The sequence below is a fragment of the Lampetra planeri genome, chromosome 32 (assembly GCF_965212315.1).
Source record: "Lampetra planeri chromosome 32, kcLamPlan1.2.h2, whole genome shotgun sequence".
Lineage (NCBI taxonomy): Eukaryota > Metazoa > Chordata > Hyperoartia > Petromyzontiformes > Petromyzontidae > Lampetra > Lampetra planeri.
Window position 1 is genome coordinate 1,547,059 of NC_136138.1, and position 16,585 is coordinate 1,563,643.

Here is a 16,585-nt window from a genome sequence, read left to right on the forward strand (position 1 = left end):
AACACACACGGCGTGTGATGTGACCGCACCGAGACGCCACTCCCCAAGACCCTCCATCGGATATGGTCCCAATCAACATTCGTAAAAGCATATCACTGGGTTTGGCCTCAAACATTTCCGTAAAAGGAAATGGAACACCAGCTGATTCATGTGAAATGTAATCAACTTTACGCTTCGATCTGGGACACTCACACTCGAAATGTGTTCTAAAAATATACAACTTCATACTGGCAATGAGATTTTCTGGGCCAATTTCACAGCGATACTGTTTCTATCAGCCTAATTTAACGTGACGAAATGATTCACATTTGCAGCGTGCTCTGTTGCTCAGTGTGTTGCCGATTTCATTTTGCAGCGCTGGTTTCACCCACCACAATAATTGCGACTATCTCTCGTGACATTGACCACGTTAATATATTGGGTGATTTAACTCGCTTTAGCTCTGCCCACTGTGCAGATGTCACGGGACTGTGTCACGGAAGGCAACTCGAGTCAATGTGCTCTGCCCCCAAAAACTACCCCAAGAAGTCACGATAGTTTTTTTAAAAAGCCCACACCCATGCTAAAGCACATCCTTATATCTCAACAAAGATAAAGGTGCAGGTCTGCAATTACCTGTTTACGTCACTGCTGACAGAAGTTACGTGATATACATCTTTTGACATTCCAAAGGAAACACATAGACGCCCAGTAACCACAATGTCACACAATCACAAGCCAAGTGGTGGCAGAGTCAACACAGGTCGTAACATTCACAATCCTGCAATGCGCGGGTGGATGAGAAATACCTTGGAACGGACGCAGGAGTTTGAGAATCCCGTTGTGTTCGCTTGCCAGACGACGTCAGTGCCGTACTCACGATCAAGAGGCAGTGTTTGTGCCGTCCGTTGACGATTTTGTAAGCCCTGGATGTCCGTGACGTGGCACGTTGATTGCAGTAAGCCGTCACATTTTCCTCTGGCAGGATTTCCACACATTTCACAGAGTCGGATGGGGTGGGAATAGATTGCATGCGATACACAACATTGGAAGGCTCGGCCAAAATAACAATACAGTAGTAGATACCACACTTCTTATCAATTCACAGGACACATTTATTCGCCTTTCAGTGTGCATACACAACTCTTCAATATTCCTGGAAATAAATATGAAAATAAAGAAACAGGGACATTTATTAGAATATTTAGGACTCATGTATGATTCCCTGATCTTATCATTGTGTTTAGTTATCTGGTTACAGCCGGGTATGAGATGCTATCGCTGTGAAGTTATTAAATGTGTTTTTCATCAAAGATTGATGTTTTTGAGGGTTCCGGGTTAGCATAACAACAAAGAAAAACAAATTCTAATTTACAGGACATCTCTATCCCACGGTGATCTCTCTCCCGCACAGAGACAGATTTACACGTCCTCGACAGTTGAGTGTGATTGGTGAGTTTGGAAGGATTCTTTTGAACCAAACAAGCGGACTCAGATCGAAATGCGACGAGGCATCTGCTGAGAGTGCTCACGTTGACAACGCCCTCGATACCACAGATAATAGGGGCTGTGGATGAGTCTCACACGATGCTCATGTAAACAAAAAAGACAAAGATCCCCCGTATAGCTTGTAACAGACTGTAGGGGCAAGTGCTGTTAGCGAGCACCTATAAAGGCCCGCACGGCACACGAGAGGGTGGGTGGCCAACATCACGCCCGGCCGCCTTTGTCTCCCTAGTGGCGATGTTTACGCATCGCACCAGGTACTCATCTGATGCTGAGCCAACCTAGGGGAGGGCCAGGACCGGTTCAGATAATCGTCACCGGTGTTTGCCGTGAGCGGGAATCGAACCCGGGTCGCCAGGTTCGTAGCGCAGCGCGCTAACCGCTATACACTGCACTTGACACACGCAGATATAAATACACAGACGCGTATATGATCTCTGCAAGAAGCCAAGCTTAATACATACCAAGGCCGTAATTATAATATATATTGGGGGGGCATATCCCCCTCAATATCCAAATATGCTCAAAATGTCCCCCCAAATATATTTCTATAAAAATAATAATTGCTATGCTATGTAAATAAAAACAACAATTTGATCAACCTTGGCCACAATATCTGGACTTGTCTTCATATAAATGAATGCATAGATTTATGTTTATATGATTGTGGTGATGGTTGCACTTTATTAATCCCTAATCTCTGCTATGACATACAATGAAACAAGAAATGGTAAAAAAGTTAAAACAGAGCAATGTAATACAATATACTATTAGACATTATTGTAAAATATAAATAGAAAGTCCATCCCATGTGTTAGGGAATTTTTTCATATTTTAGGCAGGAAATTCGTTATTACATTTAAATATGTTTCTGGGTTGGGACCCCCAAACACTCTGGAAGATTTGGTCCCCCCCAATGTTGACTCCATGGTTACGGCCTTGATACATAAAAGTATCCAAAAATAGAATACTTATCCACCTTAATTACAATTTGATGCTAAATTGTCTATTCTGTATGATAGCTTCACCAGCAATTCTATTTAACAATCCGTTTCTTTATCTGTTTAATTAGGGCTATACTGACCTTAAATATGTTCAATGCTTCTATAAATAATTGTGTAATGAGCGGTATAAAGGGTTTTTATTTCTCCCAGCTAACTTTCAGAAAATGTTTATTATTTAATATGAATGTATGTTTGTCTCGTATTTTTTCTGTCAGCAGTTGTCCTCGATCTGATTTCTATTTGGTTGTCGTTGCTCTGATTCATATTTGCTTCCCTGCTGTACTTTATTTTATTTCATTGCTTTGTCATATTGGTGATCCAGGTCGCAATACCTTTGAACTCTAATAGCTGATAATGGTATCACTTGGTCTTTACCTGGTAAGATGAAACAAATAGTTTAGTTGTATTTGTATATATTTGGACGTTATTGTTTACCTTTCCCATACTTTGCACTGCTATCGTGTGTTTGTGTTATTTATTGTCGTAACACTCTCACCCGCCCCGACTGGACATCTGTGAGACAAAACGAGCTTTGTAGCTCATCGGATTCCTCCGGTCGAAACAAATATTCTGATTCTGAATTGGAAGGGAAATGCCACGGCAAATGATGACATCACAGGAATAGACGGACGAGGCCATCATTTCTGGTGGTGACAGTCAAATGACTGGAGAAGCAGGCTAGAGATGACACAGGGAGGATCGCATGCTCGATCTTAAGAATAACATTATCATGGAATATTTTTTGGCCAGTATCAAATTATGAAGAAAAAATAATATTTTTGCATGCAAACAAAACAAAATATATTACCAGAGCGTGTTTGTGTTTGCATGTTCACACAAGCACGTGTGCTTAATGCAGACTTGATTCCTTGAAAAATCTGTCTATTTGGTGTTTGAACATCTTAACACCTGTTTTATTGACATAAAGGGTAATAAAACATTTTCTTAGATTTTTTTTTCAAGAACATCATTGCACTTTGAACGCAATGCAATTACGGCAACAGTAACCATATGAGGCCACCAGAGGGCACTAAGTGGACATTCATAAAATCGCGAATTCACGAAAGAAAATTCGAATTAATCTATTCTTATGAATGAAGCTTTGGTCATACAGCCACAGATTTGCTCTTGGTGTTTTGGACATTTCTATCTCTACTCAGCAACTATGAAGAGAAATCACTCTTTCTCTTCAAGGTCACTTCTCACGATGGTAACAGATTATCTTTTAAAGACGGCACGTAGATCGGTTCAAATGAAATATTGTGACGTGACTTTACCGAAAGACCCAAGAAGATGAATCCCTGCAGTCGCGAAAGCTTTAAGTCGAGATTCAACATAACTCGCAGACAATCCGTCTTGGCTGCTAAACTTGTTTACTTATATTCTGCACAATGACGCTGCTTATTGTGTTGTGTGTTCAAACAAGGACCCTCGTCTGAGAGAGGGACATTGCACATGACATTCTGGAAGTTAATTCACCAGCATTGGTTCAAGCAAGCTTGGCTACTGATGAGGCCCTGTGCGATGAAACCGGCCCAGCGTTTGCTTAGAACTTTACCGAGCCAATGCCGCTGAAGCCGTGTACTCTGAGAAGCTGTGCACTCTGAGAAGGGAGCCTGGGACGTGTAAGAGAAGCACGGCGCCTGTGTGTGTGTGTACACGTCACTGTGTGTGTGTACACGCCACTGTGTGTGTGTGTACACGCCACGTGTGTGTGTGTGTACACGCCACGTGTGTGTGTGTGCACACGCCACGTGTGTGTGTGTACACGCCACGTGTGTGTGTATGTGTGCGCACGTAGCGTGTGTGTGTGTGCGCACGTAGCGTGTGTGTGTGTGCACACGTAGCGTGTGTGTGTGTGCACACGTAGCGTGTGTGTGTGGAGGGACAGCTGTGATGAAGACACTTCGTCTTCATCTTGATTTGTCTTCTCTATCGACACCCCGCCCCCAAAACCCCCCACGGCCCCGCCCTTACTTCACATTGCCCCGCCTCTACCCCTCATTACCCCGCCCCTACCCCTCATTGCCCCGCCCCTACCCCTCATTGCCCCGCCCCTACTACCCCATTACCCCGCCCCTACCCCAATTGCCCCGCCCCTACCCCCATTGCCCCGCCCATACCCCCCATTGCCCCGCCCCTACCACCCCATTGCCCCGCCCCTACCCCTAATTGCCCCGCCCCTACCACCCCATTGCCCCGCCTTACAGTCCAGGCCCGCCCTTATTCCACCTGGCCCCGCCTCTAGGCCCCGCCTCTAGGCCCCCACGGCGCTGGGGGGACCCATCCCCCCTTAGAGCTCCGCCCCCATTCCCACAGCCCCGCCTCCAGACCCTATAGCCCCGCCCTCGTGCCTCCAGGCCCCGCCTCCAGCGACCAGGTCTGTTGTTGGCCACCCGGGTCGCGCTCCCCCCACAGCAGCAGCAGCGCACGCCCCAGCCCGTGCCCGTGCCGGGTCTCCGCGAGCAGCGGCGAGTCTGTTCCGGGGGGGCTCCGTGTCCCTCCCCCCCGCAGTGTCACAGTGCCCGCTCCGTATTGGGCCCCCCCCCCGCGTCTCCCCGCCCCACAGCTGATCCCTCTCCCCGCTCGCTGCGTCTGCCCGCACGGCCACGGTCGGGCAGAGAGGTCGCTCCCGAGCCCCGCCGCGTCTCCCTCCGCGTCTCCCTCTGCCCGGGGACACCTGGCAGGGGACACCTGGCAGGGGACACCTGGCAGGGGCTGCGGCTCCACCCGGAGCGGTCGACGTGGACGCGGCAGGAGGCGAAGTGACCTCGAGGCAGGGAGGGAGGGAGCCGGGCGGATCGAGCAGGAGCCGTTGACGCACCGGCCTGGCGGGAGAGATCGACAAGTGCCGAAGGAGCGGGGACGGGCCCTGCAGTGAGCCGGCGCAGAGAGCGCACATCGAGAGCCGGCGCAGGCGCACACGCAGCCTGAGCAGAGACACAGAGAGAGAGACACGCAGAGACAGAGAGAGACACAGAGAGAGACAGAGAGAGACACAGAGACAGAGAGAGACACACCAGGGATCGGACCATGCTGAGCCGAGTGCGCAACGCCGTGGCGAGCATGGTGGGGGGGATGCTGCCGGGCTCGGCTGACAGTGGAGGAGGTGGTGGTGGAGGTGGAGGAGGTGGACACGGCACGGACGGTGCCGAGGCGCTGCCCGTGCGCTTCCCCTACTCGCGCCCAGAGTTCCTCAACCTGAGCGCGGACGAGGCGGAGTGCTCCGCGGACCACCTCGTGCGGCCCATCCTCATCCCCAGGGAGGGCGGGCGCAAGATGCCCTGGGCCACGGGATACGCAGAGTAAGCGCTGGGCCCGGGGCTCGTGGGTGGTGGTGGTGGCGGTGATGTCGCGGTGAATGTTCGCCCGGCGATGGCTGCGGTGATGTGATGGAGAGACGGTGATGGATGTGCACGGCTGTTATGATGGCCAGTGGCGATGATAACTCATTCAGATGTCGTGTCGAATAATGATGGCTCGGGCGAATTGGTGGTATTGGAGGAGTGGGGAGCGGTGGCGCAGCGGTTAGTGCGCTGCGCGACGAACCCGGCGATCCCAGTTCGATTCCCGCTCACGGCCACCAACACCAGTGACGATGATCTGAATCGGTCCTGGGCCTCCCCTAGGTTGACTCAGCCTCAAATGAGTACCTGGTGTGGTGTGTAAACATCGCCACTAGGGAGCTAAAGGCGGCCGGGCGTGGTGCTGGCCACCTACCCCCTCGTGTGCCGTGCCGGCCTTCATAGATGCTCGCCAACAGCACTTGCCCCAACAGTCTGTCACAGGCTATACGGGGGATCTTTGCCTTTGATGCTGGAGGTGGTGGTGGTGAGTATGGCGTGGTGGTGGTGGTGATGAGAATCATTGTGTCGGTAGGAACGGTGGCATTGCCAGTGATGTGTTGGGTATGAGAGCGCTGGTGCTGATTTCCTGATGCGTTGTTGATCGTGACAATGGGTGGAGGCGATGTGGTGATCAGTGCAGTGGCGGGGTAGCTGCGTTGCGACTACGGCGGTGATGGTAATTTGTGGCAGTGGCGCCCCGTCGTGCGAGAACGATGAACGAGCTTTGTCGCTGGCCATTGTGTTTTCACGATGACAATAGTGTGGGGGTCTATGATGTCAGTTTTCCTGAAAATGATGGCCCATGAAGTTGATTACTGAATTGTGCATTTTTTTGCTCATTTAATGCTCCGGGTACCAGTTGGAAATGCACAGTTTTCAGAGCTGCCCTGTAATTTGTCATTTGACATGCAAGACCCAGTAAGGCAATTTACTCTGCACCCTTGGGTGTTCACTATACGGTACAGTACTGTACAGGCTCACCCATAACACGGATAAATTATAGAGGAAACAACGTTCCGTTTTAAATCCTCTGCACATCTCCCACCGGGCTTGATACGCGTACTCAACATTTTAACGCTTCCTCTGTAAGAAAAGGATCCATCGTGTTCACACTATTCAATCACTTGTTGAGAAGGAAGGGGCAGGTTCGCTGGACATCAGTGCAATAATACCATACATTGGATCACCGTGTCTATCTCCCATCACCAACCATGTGTAAGGAGGGCAAGCTAAAGTCCACCTTAGTAACACTGGGTGCCTGATGATAACTTTCACTCCCCATTAACGCCGCACTTGTATTTTAAGCCAGTTGCTGCGTACGCAAAGTTGACCGCTAACCCGCCTGCCTTGTGTTCGGGCGCCAATGATCGCGCCAGTGTAGCAGCACTCAGCGTCTTAAAAGGCGATTTGCACAGCGCACAGAGTGAATGAGGCACACCGTTTCAGGGCAAATGCTCAAACTCATTAAAGAGCAAATTATCATCAAGGGCCCCGGGTGCATGTGGCTCATTTACCTGTCAATCAACAGCCATGGTGCCGCGTAATGGGAGTCACATGTGGCAGCTAAAATGACCGGACCACGCTTTGAAGGAGGAGGGCATTCGCCATCGGACAGCGGCATCCGTTATATAAGGTCTCACCCTCTCGGCGTGCCAGCTGGTGTGGATATCATCGAGGATTAATTATTATTACAGGCCCTCTGCCCTCCACGCGTCGCCTTGTATAAATAGCATGATGGTTTTATCGCAGTGGGGGCAGGGGGAACTCAGTGGGTTAGCTGTGCAAACCCTACACGCTGCTGCGTTTAACGTGATGCGATTAGTAGGGTGACGTTTTGTGCACACCTCATCACTGTATGTCCGCCACACAGATGTCTGCGTGGCAAATACCTGTGATTAGCACGGTTGGCTACTACGTACGGTGTGAAAGAAGTCCAGCATACATACGCCTGTAGTTTGTGTTACAGGTGTGTCTTGCATAACAAGCGAAATACGTTTTGCAAAAATTGCTCAGTAAGCGAAAACTCCTTGCACGATCACTGTTTTCCCATTGACTCTCATGTTAAAAGCTGAGCAGATACGTTTCAGCCCCACCAATTTTCCACTCTTGAACAACTTTTTAACGGGAGAAATACGAATTGTAAATTTAAAAGAAAGTAATACTCTTATATAAGCTTGATCTGTGATGAATGCTGCATTTTCCGTCATTTTCATGCAGGGGGCGCTGCAAACCTACGCGCCCCCTGCATGAACGACGGAGGCTCAGGGACAGACGTTCGATTATGGTTGGAATCGATCGGCAGACGGCGGTCTTCTCACACGGCCAGCAGCTGTGTGTCGCCTTATCTCGATCCCGCAATCCCAAACAGGTGAAAGTCCGCCTCGAACCGAACCCCCAGCAAGGCCATCTACTTAACGACGAGAGAAAATTCACACAAAATGTTGTTTTAAATGAAGTCTTCCAGATGTAAAATGATAAGTTTTTAATGAAGAAATAAAATTATCTATTCAAAACATAATACAATTCAAAGATGTTTCATTTTAAAACTTCAAAACGGAGCATCGGGTGCTTGCGTGGATGCGTCGTTCGTGTGCAATTTTTTTCGTGACTTTCTTGGCCGAAGGCCGTAAATGGTGCGCCCCCTGCCTGATCGGTCTCCACTTGCTAAGTGAACATTTTGCTCGTTTTGCGAACAAATTGGTCTGAAGTCATGAAATGCCCGTTATAGTGAGTTATCGAAAAAAGAGCGCTTGTTGAGCGAGACACACCTGTTTTACAGGTAGGAACAACAGGTTCCACACTGCCCACCAGGGATTATTTGTCTGTCATGCATATGGGGAGGGGGGGGTGGGGGCTGGAGGGGGTGGGGGCTGGGAGGGGTGGGGCTGGGTGGAGAGGGGCTGTGTGGGGAGGGGCTGTGTGGGGAGGGGCTGTGTGGGGAGGGGCTGTGTGGGGAGGGGCTGTGTGGGGAGGGGCTGGGTGGGGAGGGGCTGGGTGGGGAGGTGCTGGTCACTCCGTGGTGCCCTTATAACACATTCCTGCGGAGGGAGCTGGTAGGAACGTTGGGTTGCTCGGTCAATGGCCAGGGTCAACGGCGGCGTGGTGTATTCCGCAAATATGCCCGAGGGCGGGCACAAGACGGCGTGAGTAGGTTCAACGTTGATATAAGGGCGCCACGGGGTGACCAGCCCCACCCCTCCCACCCCCCCACCCAGCCCCACCCTCTCCACCCAGCTCCTCCCCACCCTCTCCACCCAGCCCCTCCCCACCCTCCCCACCCAGCCCCTCCCCACCCTCCCCACCCAGCCCCTCCCCACCCTCCCTTCTCCACCCAGCCCCACCCCTCCCATTTTTGGATGCATGACGGACGGACACAATAATCTCCTATGGGCTAGTGGAACCAGGAGGTTCCTACCACTACACTTATACAGGTAGGAACAACAGGTTCCATACTGCCCACCAGGGATTATTTGTCTGTCTGTCGTGCACGAATGCGCTGTCCAACCAAGTTCCTACCTGCCCACTCCGAACGAACGTGTTAATACCAAACGGGGGATTTCAGTTGAAGCATCATGGGATTCATTTATCATGTCTTGGTTTTAGAGGATGTTTTACCATTACCAATTGCTATGAGTAGTTAATATAAAAACAGGTTACTTTATATAGTTGGCAATTTCTAAATAATGCCCCATTCCAAGCAAATTCTCACTATTTTAGGGCTGATCTTTGCTGGCGTATAAAATTTAAAAAAAATCGTTGGTTACTGTGAAGCTTATTTGGTTGGAAATAAAGTGGTTCCTTCATGGAATTGTTGAAAATAATTTACTTTTCATATATTTTCATTAAACAAAATTAGTTTTTGTCATAAATGCAAAACTCTATTGTCCCAACATAAATCCGTTAAATGTAGCAATATTAAAATATTTTATATTGATTCATAATTACTGTAGTTACTTTTGGGTTCAAATCTATTTGTCACGTGGACAAATATGCCAACCGAATTGTTTTACCAGCAAACCAGAATGTTTCAAAGCAAGCATCGGGTTTTGACAATTTTACGACGTTTCGCTGGAGATTACAACCCAATATCCATCAGGCGTTGGCACGATGTCTGCTCTCGCAGGAGTGAACACCCAGGTTCAGTTACTCAATAAGAGGCCCGTAATGTCATCAGGCCAGCCATGCATGTGCATCGGTTTAATGACTTAGAGTTGGTTGCTGACTGATTGGTTGTGATTGTTAGGTTAGATTCGTTTCATACGGTGAATCTATTTATCGGTCGGTGAAAGTATGATTTCCTCGCTTACATTACGGTGTATTGTGTTGGTAATGAAGCTGGAATTGTAATGCTATTTTGATTTTAGTTACGCGTTAATTGGTTAAGTGTCAATTACTATTATGGGGATTGGCGCTATGAAGACTTAACTTGTTCAGGTTGATTTAAATGTATTTCTGGAATTAAAATAGAATAAATTATCAATTAAGTCAGGGTTTACAAACTCCAGCCCTCGCCATCCACCATGCTACGTCTTGCCCGCGTTTACGAATTGACTCGTTCCACGCTGCACACGCCCGATGATTGTTCAACACATGTCACGTGCTGCGCTCGGAATTCACGCCGTCTGCGTTAATAGAGAGCCGGTTTGAAATCAAGATTGAGATCTCAAGTGTGCGAGTAGAGGACTGTATCGTGTTCCACGTGATGCAGACAGCCTTGATTCTAGATTTGAAGCTTTCGTGACTGCAAGGATTCATATTCTTAGGTTTTTTCGGTAAAGGGACGTAGGTAAAACATCAAAATTAATTTTATTTTTATTAATTTTGATGTTTTACCTACGTGACTTTACAGCCTTGATTGCTTAGCTCGTCACGTGGGACGTGTTTAAGAATCATTGGGCAAGTGCAGCGTGGAACAGGTTAATTTATATTTTAAATGCGAAGGAAATTTGTAAACGCGGAAAGATGTGGGTCGCCGGACCGGAGTTTGCAAAACCCTGAATTAATTATGAATTTCTATCTCTAGTGGTTTGCTATCATGCATTTAAGATGGTGTTATCTCTCTCTCTCTAGTTCTAGTTTGTGTAATAATATGCTTTGTTTGTTTATCTTTAACGCAACTGAGCGCACAAGAAAAGAAAACAGGTTTGGCCGGGTGGCGAGGTGGGTGGGGGTTGATTGAGCTGAGGTGGAGTGGAGGGAGTGAGGTGGGGTGGAGGGGTGAGGTGGGGTGGAGGGGTGAGGTGGAGTGGAGGGGTGAGGTGGAGTGGAGGGGTGAGGTGGGGTGGAGTGGAGTGGGTGAGGTGGAGTGGGTGAGGTGGAGTGGAGGGGGTTAGGTGGAGTGGAGGGTTGAGGTGGAGTGGAGGGGTGAGGTGGAGTGGAGGGGTGAGGTGGAGTGGAGGGGTGAGGTGGAGTGGAGGGGTGAGGTGGAGTGGGTGAGGTGGAGTGGAGGGGGTGAGGTGGAGTGGAGGGGTGAGGTGGAGTGGAGGGGTGAGGTGGAGTGGAGGGGTGAGGTGGAGTGGAGGGGGTGAGGTGGAGTGGAGGGGTGAGGTGGAGTGGGTGAGGTGGAGTGGAGGGGTGAGGTGGAGTGGAGGGGTGAGGTGGAGTGGAGGGGTGAGGTGGAGTGGAGGGGTGAGGTGGAGTGGAGGGGTGAGGTGGAGTGGAGGGGTGAGGTGGAGTGGAGGGGTGAGGTGGAGTGGAGGGGCGAGGTGGAGTGGAGGGGTGAGGTTGAGAGGAGGGGGTGAGGTGGGGTGGAGTGGGTGGAGTGGAGGGGTGAGGTTGAGAGGAGGGGGTGAGGTGGGGTGGGTGGAGTGGAGGGGTGAGGTGGAGTGGAGGGGCGAGGTGGAGTGGAGGGGTGAGGTGGAGTGGAGGGGTGAGGTGGGGTGGAGTGGGTGAGGTGGAGTGGGTGAGGTGGAGTGGAGGGGGTTAGGTGGAGTGGAGGGGTGAGGTGGAGTGGAGGGGGTGAGGTGGAGTGGAGGGGGTGAGGTGGAGTGGAGGGGTGAGGTGGGGTGGAGGGGGTTAGGTGGAGTGGAGGGGTGAGGTGGGGTGGAGTGGGTGAGGTGGAGTGGAGGGGTGAGGTGGGGTGGAGTGGGTGAGGTGGAGTGGAGGGGTGAGGTGGAGTGGAGGGGTGAGGTGGGGTGGAGTGGGTGAGGTGGAGTGGAGGGGCGAGGTGGAGTGGAGGGGTGAGTTGGAGTGGAGGTGTGAGGTGGGGTGGAGTGGGTGAGGTGGAGTGGGTGAGGTGGAGTGGAGGGGGTGAGGTGGAGTGGAGGGGTGAGGTGGGGTGGAGTGGGTGAGGTGGAGTGGGTGAGGTGGAGTGGAGGGGGTGAGGTGGAGTGGAGGGTTGAGGTGGAGGGGTGAGGTGAGGTGGAGTGGAGGGGTGAGGTGGAGGGGTGAGGTGGAGTGGAGGGGTGAGGTGGAGTGGAGGGGTGAGGTGGAGGGGTGAGGTGGAGGGGTGAGGTGGAGTGGAGGGGTGAGGTGGAGGGGTGAGGTGGAGTGGAGGGGTGAGGTGGAGGGGTGAGGTGGAGTGGAGGGGTGAGGTGGAGTGGAGGGGTGAGGTGGGGTGGAGTGGGTGAGGTGGAGTGGGTGAGGTGGAGTGGAGGGGGTTAGGTGGAGTGGAGGGTTGAGGTGGAGTGGAGAGGTGAGGTGGAGTGGAGGGGTGAGGTGGAGTGGAGGGGGTGAGGTGGAGTGGAGGGGTGAGGTGGAGTGGAGGGGTGAGGTGGAGTGGAGGGGTGAGGTGGAGTGGAGGGGTGAGGTGGAGTGGAGGGGTGAGGTGGAGTGGAGGGGTGAGGTGGAGTTGAGGGGGTGAGGTGGAGTGGAGGGGGTGAGGTGGTGAGGTGGAGTGGAGGGGTGAGGTGGAGTGGAGGGGTGAGGTGGAGTGGAGGGGTGAGGTGGAGGGGTGAGGTGGGGTGGAGTGGGTGAGGTGTAGTGGAGGGGGTTAGGTGGAGTGGAGGGTTGAGTGGGTGAGGTGGAGTGGAGGGGTGAGGTGTGGTGGAGTGGGTGAGGTGGAGTGGGTGAGGTGGAGTGGAGGGGTGAGGTGGAGTGGAGGGGTGAGGTGGAGTGGAGGGGTGAGGTGGAGTGGAGGGGTGAGGTGGAGTGGAGGGGTGAGGTGGAGTGGAGGGGGTTAGGTGGAGTGGAGGGTTGAGGTGGAATGGAGGGGTGAGGTGGAGTGGAGGGGTGAGGTGGAGTGGAGGGGGTGAGGTGGAGTGGAGGGGGTGGAGTGGAGGGGTGAGGTGGAGTGGAGGGGCGAGGTGGAGTGGAGGGGTGAGGTGGAGTGGAGGGTTGAGGTGGAGTGGAGGGGTGAGGTGGAGTGGAGGGGTGAGGTGGAGTGGAGGGGTGAGGTGGAGTGGAGGGGCGAGGTGGAGTGGAGGGGTGAGGTTGAGAGGAGGGGGTGAGGTGGGGTGGAGTGGGTGGAGTGGAGGGGTGAGGTTGAGAGGAGGGGGTGAGGTGGAGTGGGTGGAGTGGAGGGGTGAGGTGGAGTGGAGGGGCGAGGTGGAGTGGAGGGGTGAGGTGGAGTGGAGGGGTGAGGTGGGGTGGAGTGGGTGAGGTGGAGTGGGTGAGGTGGAGTGGAGGGGGTTAGGTGGAGTGGAGGGGTGAGGTGGAGTGGAGGGGGTGAGGTGGAGTGAAGGGGGTGAGGTGGAGTGGAGTGGAGGGGTGAGGTGGGGTGGAGGGGGTTAGGTGGAGTGGAGGGGTGAGGTGGGGTGGAGTGGGTGAGGTGGGGTGGAGTGGGTGAGGTGGAGTGGAGGGGTGAGGTGGAGTGGAGGGGTGAGGTGGGGTGGAGTGGGTGAGGTGGAGTGGAGGGGCGAGGTGGAGTGGAGGGGTGAGGTGGAGGGGTGAGGTGGAGTGGAGGTGTGAGGTGGGGTGGAGTGGGTGAGGTGGAGTGGGTGAGGTGGAGTGGAGGGGGTGAGGTGGAGTGGAGGGGTGAGGTGGGGTGGAGAGGGTGAGGTGGAGTGGGTGAGGTGGAGTGGAGGGGGTGAGGTGGAGTGGAGGGTTGAGGTGGAGTGGAGGGGTGAGGTGGAGGGGTGAGGTGGAGTGGAGGGGTGAGGTGGAGTGGAGGGGTGAGGTGGAGGGGTGAGGTGGAGGGGTGAGGTGGAGTGGAGGGGTGAGGTGGAGGGGTGAGGTGGAGTGGAGGGGGTGGAGTGGAGGGGTGAGGTGGAGTGGAGGGGCGAGGTGGAGTGGAGGGGTGAGGTGGAGTGGAGGGTTGAGGTGGAGTGGAGGGGTGAGGTGGAGTGGAGGGGTGAGGTGGAGTGGAGGGGTGAGGTGGAGTGGAGGGGCGAGGTGGAGTGGAGGGGTGAGGTTGAGAGGAGGGGGTGAGGTGGGGTGGAGTGGGTGGAGTGGAGGGGTGAGGTTGAGAGGAGGGGGTGAGGTGGAGTGGGTGGAGTGGAGGGGTGAGGTGGAGTGGAGGGGCGAGGTGGAGTGGAGGGGTGAGGTGGAGTGGAGGGGTGAGGTGGGGTGGAGTGGGTGAGGTGGAGTGGGTGAGGTGGAGTGGAGGGGGTTAGGTGGAGTGGAGGGGTGAGGTGGAGTGGAGGGGGTGAGGTGGAGTGAAGGGGGTGAGGTGGAGTGGAGTGGAGGGGTGAGGTGGGGTGGAGGGGGTTAGGTGGAGTGGAGGGGTGAGGTGGGGTGGAGTGGGTGAGGTGGGGTGGAGTGGGTGAGGTGGGGTGGAGTGGGTGAGGTGGAGTGGAGGGGTGAGGTGGAGTGGAGGGGTGAGGTGGGGTGGAGTGGGTGAGGTGGAGTGGAGGGGCGAGGTGGAGTGGAGGGGTGAGGTGGAGGGGTGAGGTGGAGTGGAGGTGTGAGGTGGGGTGGAGTGGGTGAGGTGGAGTGGGTGAGGTGGAGTGGAGGGGGTGAGGTGGAGTGGAGGGGTGAGGTGGGGTGGAGTGGGTGAGGTGGAGTGGGTGAGGTGGAGTGGAGGGGGTGAGGTGGAGTGGAGGGTTGAGGTGGAGTGGAGGGGTGAGGTGAGGTGGAGTGGAGGGGTTAGGTGGAGGGGTGAGGTGGAGTGGAGGGGTGAGGTGGAGTGGAGGGGTGAGGTGGAGGGGTGAGGTGGAGGGGTGAGGTGGAGTGGAGGGGTGAGGTGGAGGGGTGAGGTGGAGTGGAGGGGTGAGGTGGAGGGGTGAGGTGGAGTGGAGGGGTGAGGTGGAGTGGAGGGGTGAGGTGGGGTGGAGTGGGTGAGGTGGAGTGGGTGAGGTGGAGTGGAGGGGGTTAGGTGGAGTGGAGGGTTGAGGTGGAGTGGAGAGGTGAGGTGGAGTGGAGGGGTGAGGTGGAGTGGAGGGGGTGAGGTGGAGTGGAGGGGTGAGGTGGAGTGGAGGGGTGAGGTGGAGTGGAGGGGTGAGGTGGAGTGGAGGGGGTGAGGTGGAGTGGAGGGGGTGAGGTGGAGGGGTGAGGTGGAGTGGAGGGGTGAGGTGGAGTGGAGGGGTGAGGTGGAGTGGAGGGGTGAGGTGGAGTGGGTGAGGTGGAGTGGAGGGGTGAGGTGGAGTGGAGGGGTGAGGTGGAGTGGAGGGGTGAGGTGGAGTGGAGGGGTGAGGTGGAGTGGAGGGGGTTAGGTGGAGTGGAGGGTTGAGGTGGAATGGAGGGGTGAGGTGGAGTGGAGGGGTGAGGTGGAGTGGAGGGGGTGAGGTGGAGTGGAGGGGGTGGAGTGGAGGGGTGAGGTGGAGTGGAGGGGCGAGGTGGAGTGGAGGGGTGAGGTGGAGTGGAGGGTTGAGGTGGAGTGGAGGGTTGAGGTGGAGTGGAGGGGTGAGGTGAGGTGGAGTGGAGGGGCGAGGTGGAGTGGAGTGGGTGGAGTGGAGTGGGTGAGGTGGAGTGGAGGGGTTGAGGTGGAGTGGAGGGGTTGAGGTGGAGTGGAGGGGTGAGGTGGAGTGGAGGGGCGAGGTGGAGGGGCGAGGTGGAGGGGTGAGGTGGAGTTGAGGGTTGAGGTGGATACTCATACTCTTAGTTTTTTCGGTAAAGTCACGTAGGTAAAAAATGAAATTAAAATTAATAAAAATAAAATAATAAAAATCACGACGTTTCGGAGACAACACAAGTCTCCGTCATCAGGTGGGACCGTCGCAGCCAGATTTGCTGTATCAAGTGAGGCAGAGATTCCAAGATGCAAGTTCTTAAATACAAGTTAAGGGGGAGGAAAGGGGGGAAGCTTATCAGAATGTGGTAGCCAATGAATGGAACGTATTGGGAGGGGGGGGGGGCTAAAAGAGAGCACGAGGTGTACGTATACGTGGACATGTTTGTGCACAAGCACCTTGTGTTGCCTCCGAAACGTCGTGATTTTTATTATTTTATTTTTATTAATTTTAATTTCATTTTTTTTACCTACGTGACTTTACCGAAAAAACTAAGAGTGTGAATCCTTGCAGTCACGAAAGCTTCAAATCTGGTCGAGGTGGAGTGGAGGGGTGAGGTGGAGTGGAGGGGTGAGGTGGAGTGGAGGGGTGAGGTGGAGTGGAGGGTTGAGGTGGAGTTGGAGAGTCCGTGCCGGGTGATGCCAGTTTGTGGTGAGGCTGGGTGGGAGATGATGTCACGAGACGCGGAGGTGGCAAATGGGTGTTATGACGTCACGCGTCACTGGGGGTGTGACGTTAAGAAACGCTGAGGAGACGGGTAAGAACGTCACGTGACGCAAGTCAATTGGACATCGGTGATGACGTCACGCAAGATCGGGGTGAGTGGATGAGGGGGTGACGTCACGAGACACGGGCGTGGTAGGGACGGGTTGATTACGTCACGCAGCACTGGTGAGTTGGCGGAGTGGTGAGGGGGGGTTAT

General features: G+C 53.8%; 2 protein-coding genes across 8 annotated transcripts in view; one reads left to right on the plus strand and one right to left on the minus strand.

Annotated features, from left to right (window-relative positions):
• Window positions 1-1,035, minus strand: part of SEMA3F (semaphorin 3F) — a 377,495-nt gene extending 376,460 nt beyond the window's left edge. For 3 of the 7 annotated variants that reach the window (XM_078609410.1, XM_078609409.1, XM_078609408.1), the window contains exon 1: window positions 789-1,035. In XM_078609410.1, coding sequence (XP_078465536.1) covers window positions 789-1,012 — 224 coding nt within the window. In that variant the 5' untranslated portion in view covers window positions 1,013-1,035. The remainder of the gene's footprint in view (window positions 1-788) is intronic. The other 4 variants (XM_078609415.1, XM_078609414.1, XM_078609418.1 and 1 more) reach the window with 3 other exon arrangements.
• Window positions 1,036-4,857: 3,822 nt separating this feature from the next.
• Window positions 4,858-16,585, plus strand: part of LOC144729276 (protein phosphatase 1H-like) — an 86,788-nt gene continuing 75,060 nt past the window's right edge. The window contains exon 1 of the mRNA XM_078609422.1: window positions 4,858-5,794. Coding sequence (XP_078465548.1) covers window positions 5,523-5,794 — 272 coding nt within the window. The 5' untranslated portion in view covers window positions 4,858-5,522. The remainder of the gene's footprint in view (window positions 5,795-16,585) is intronic.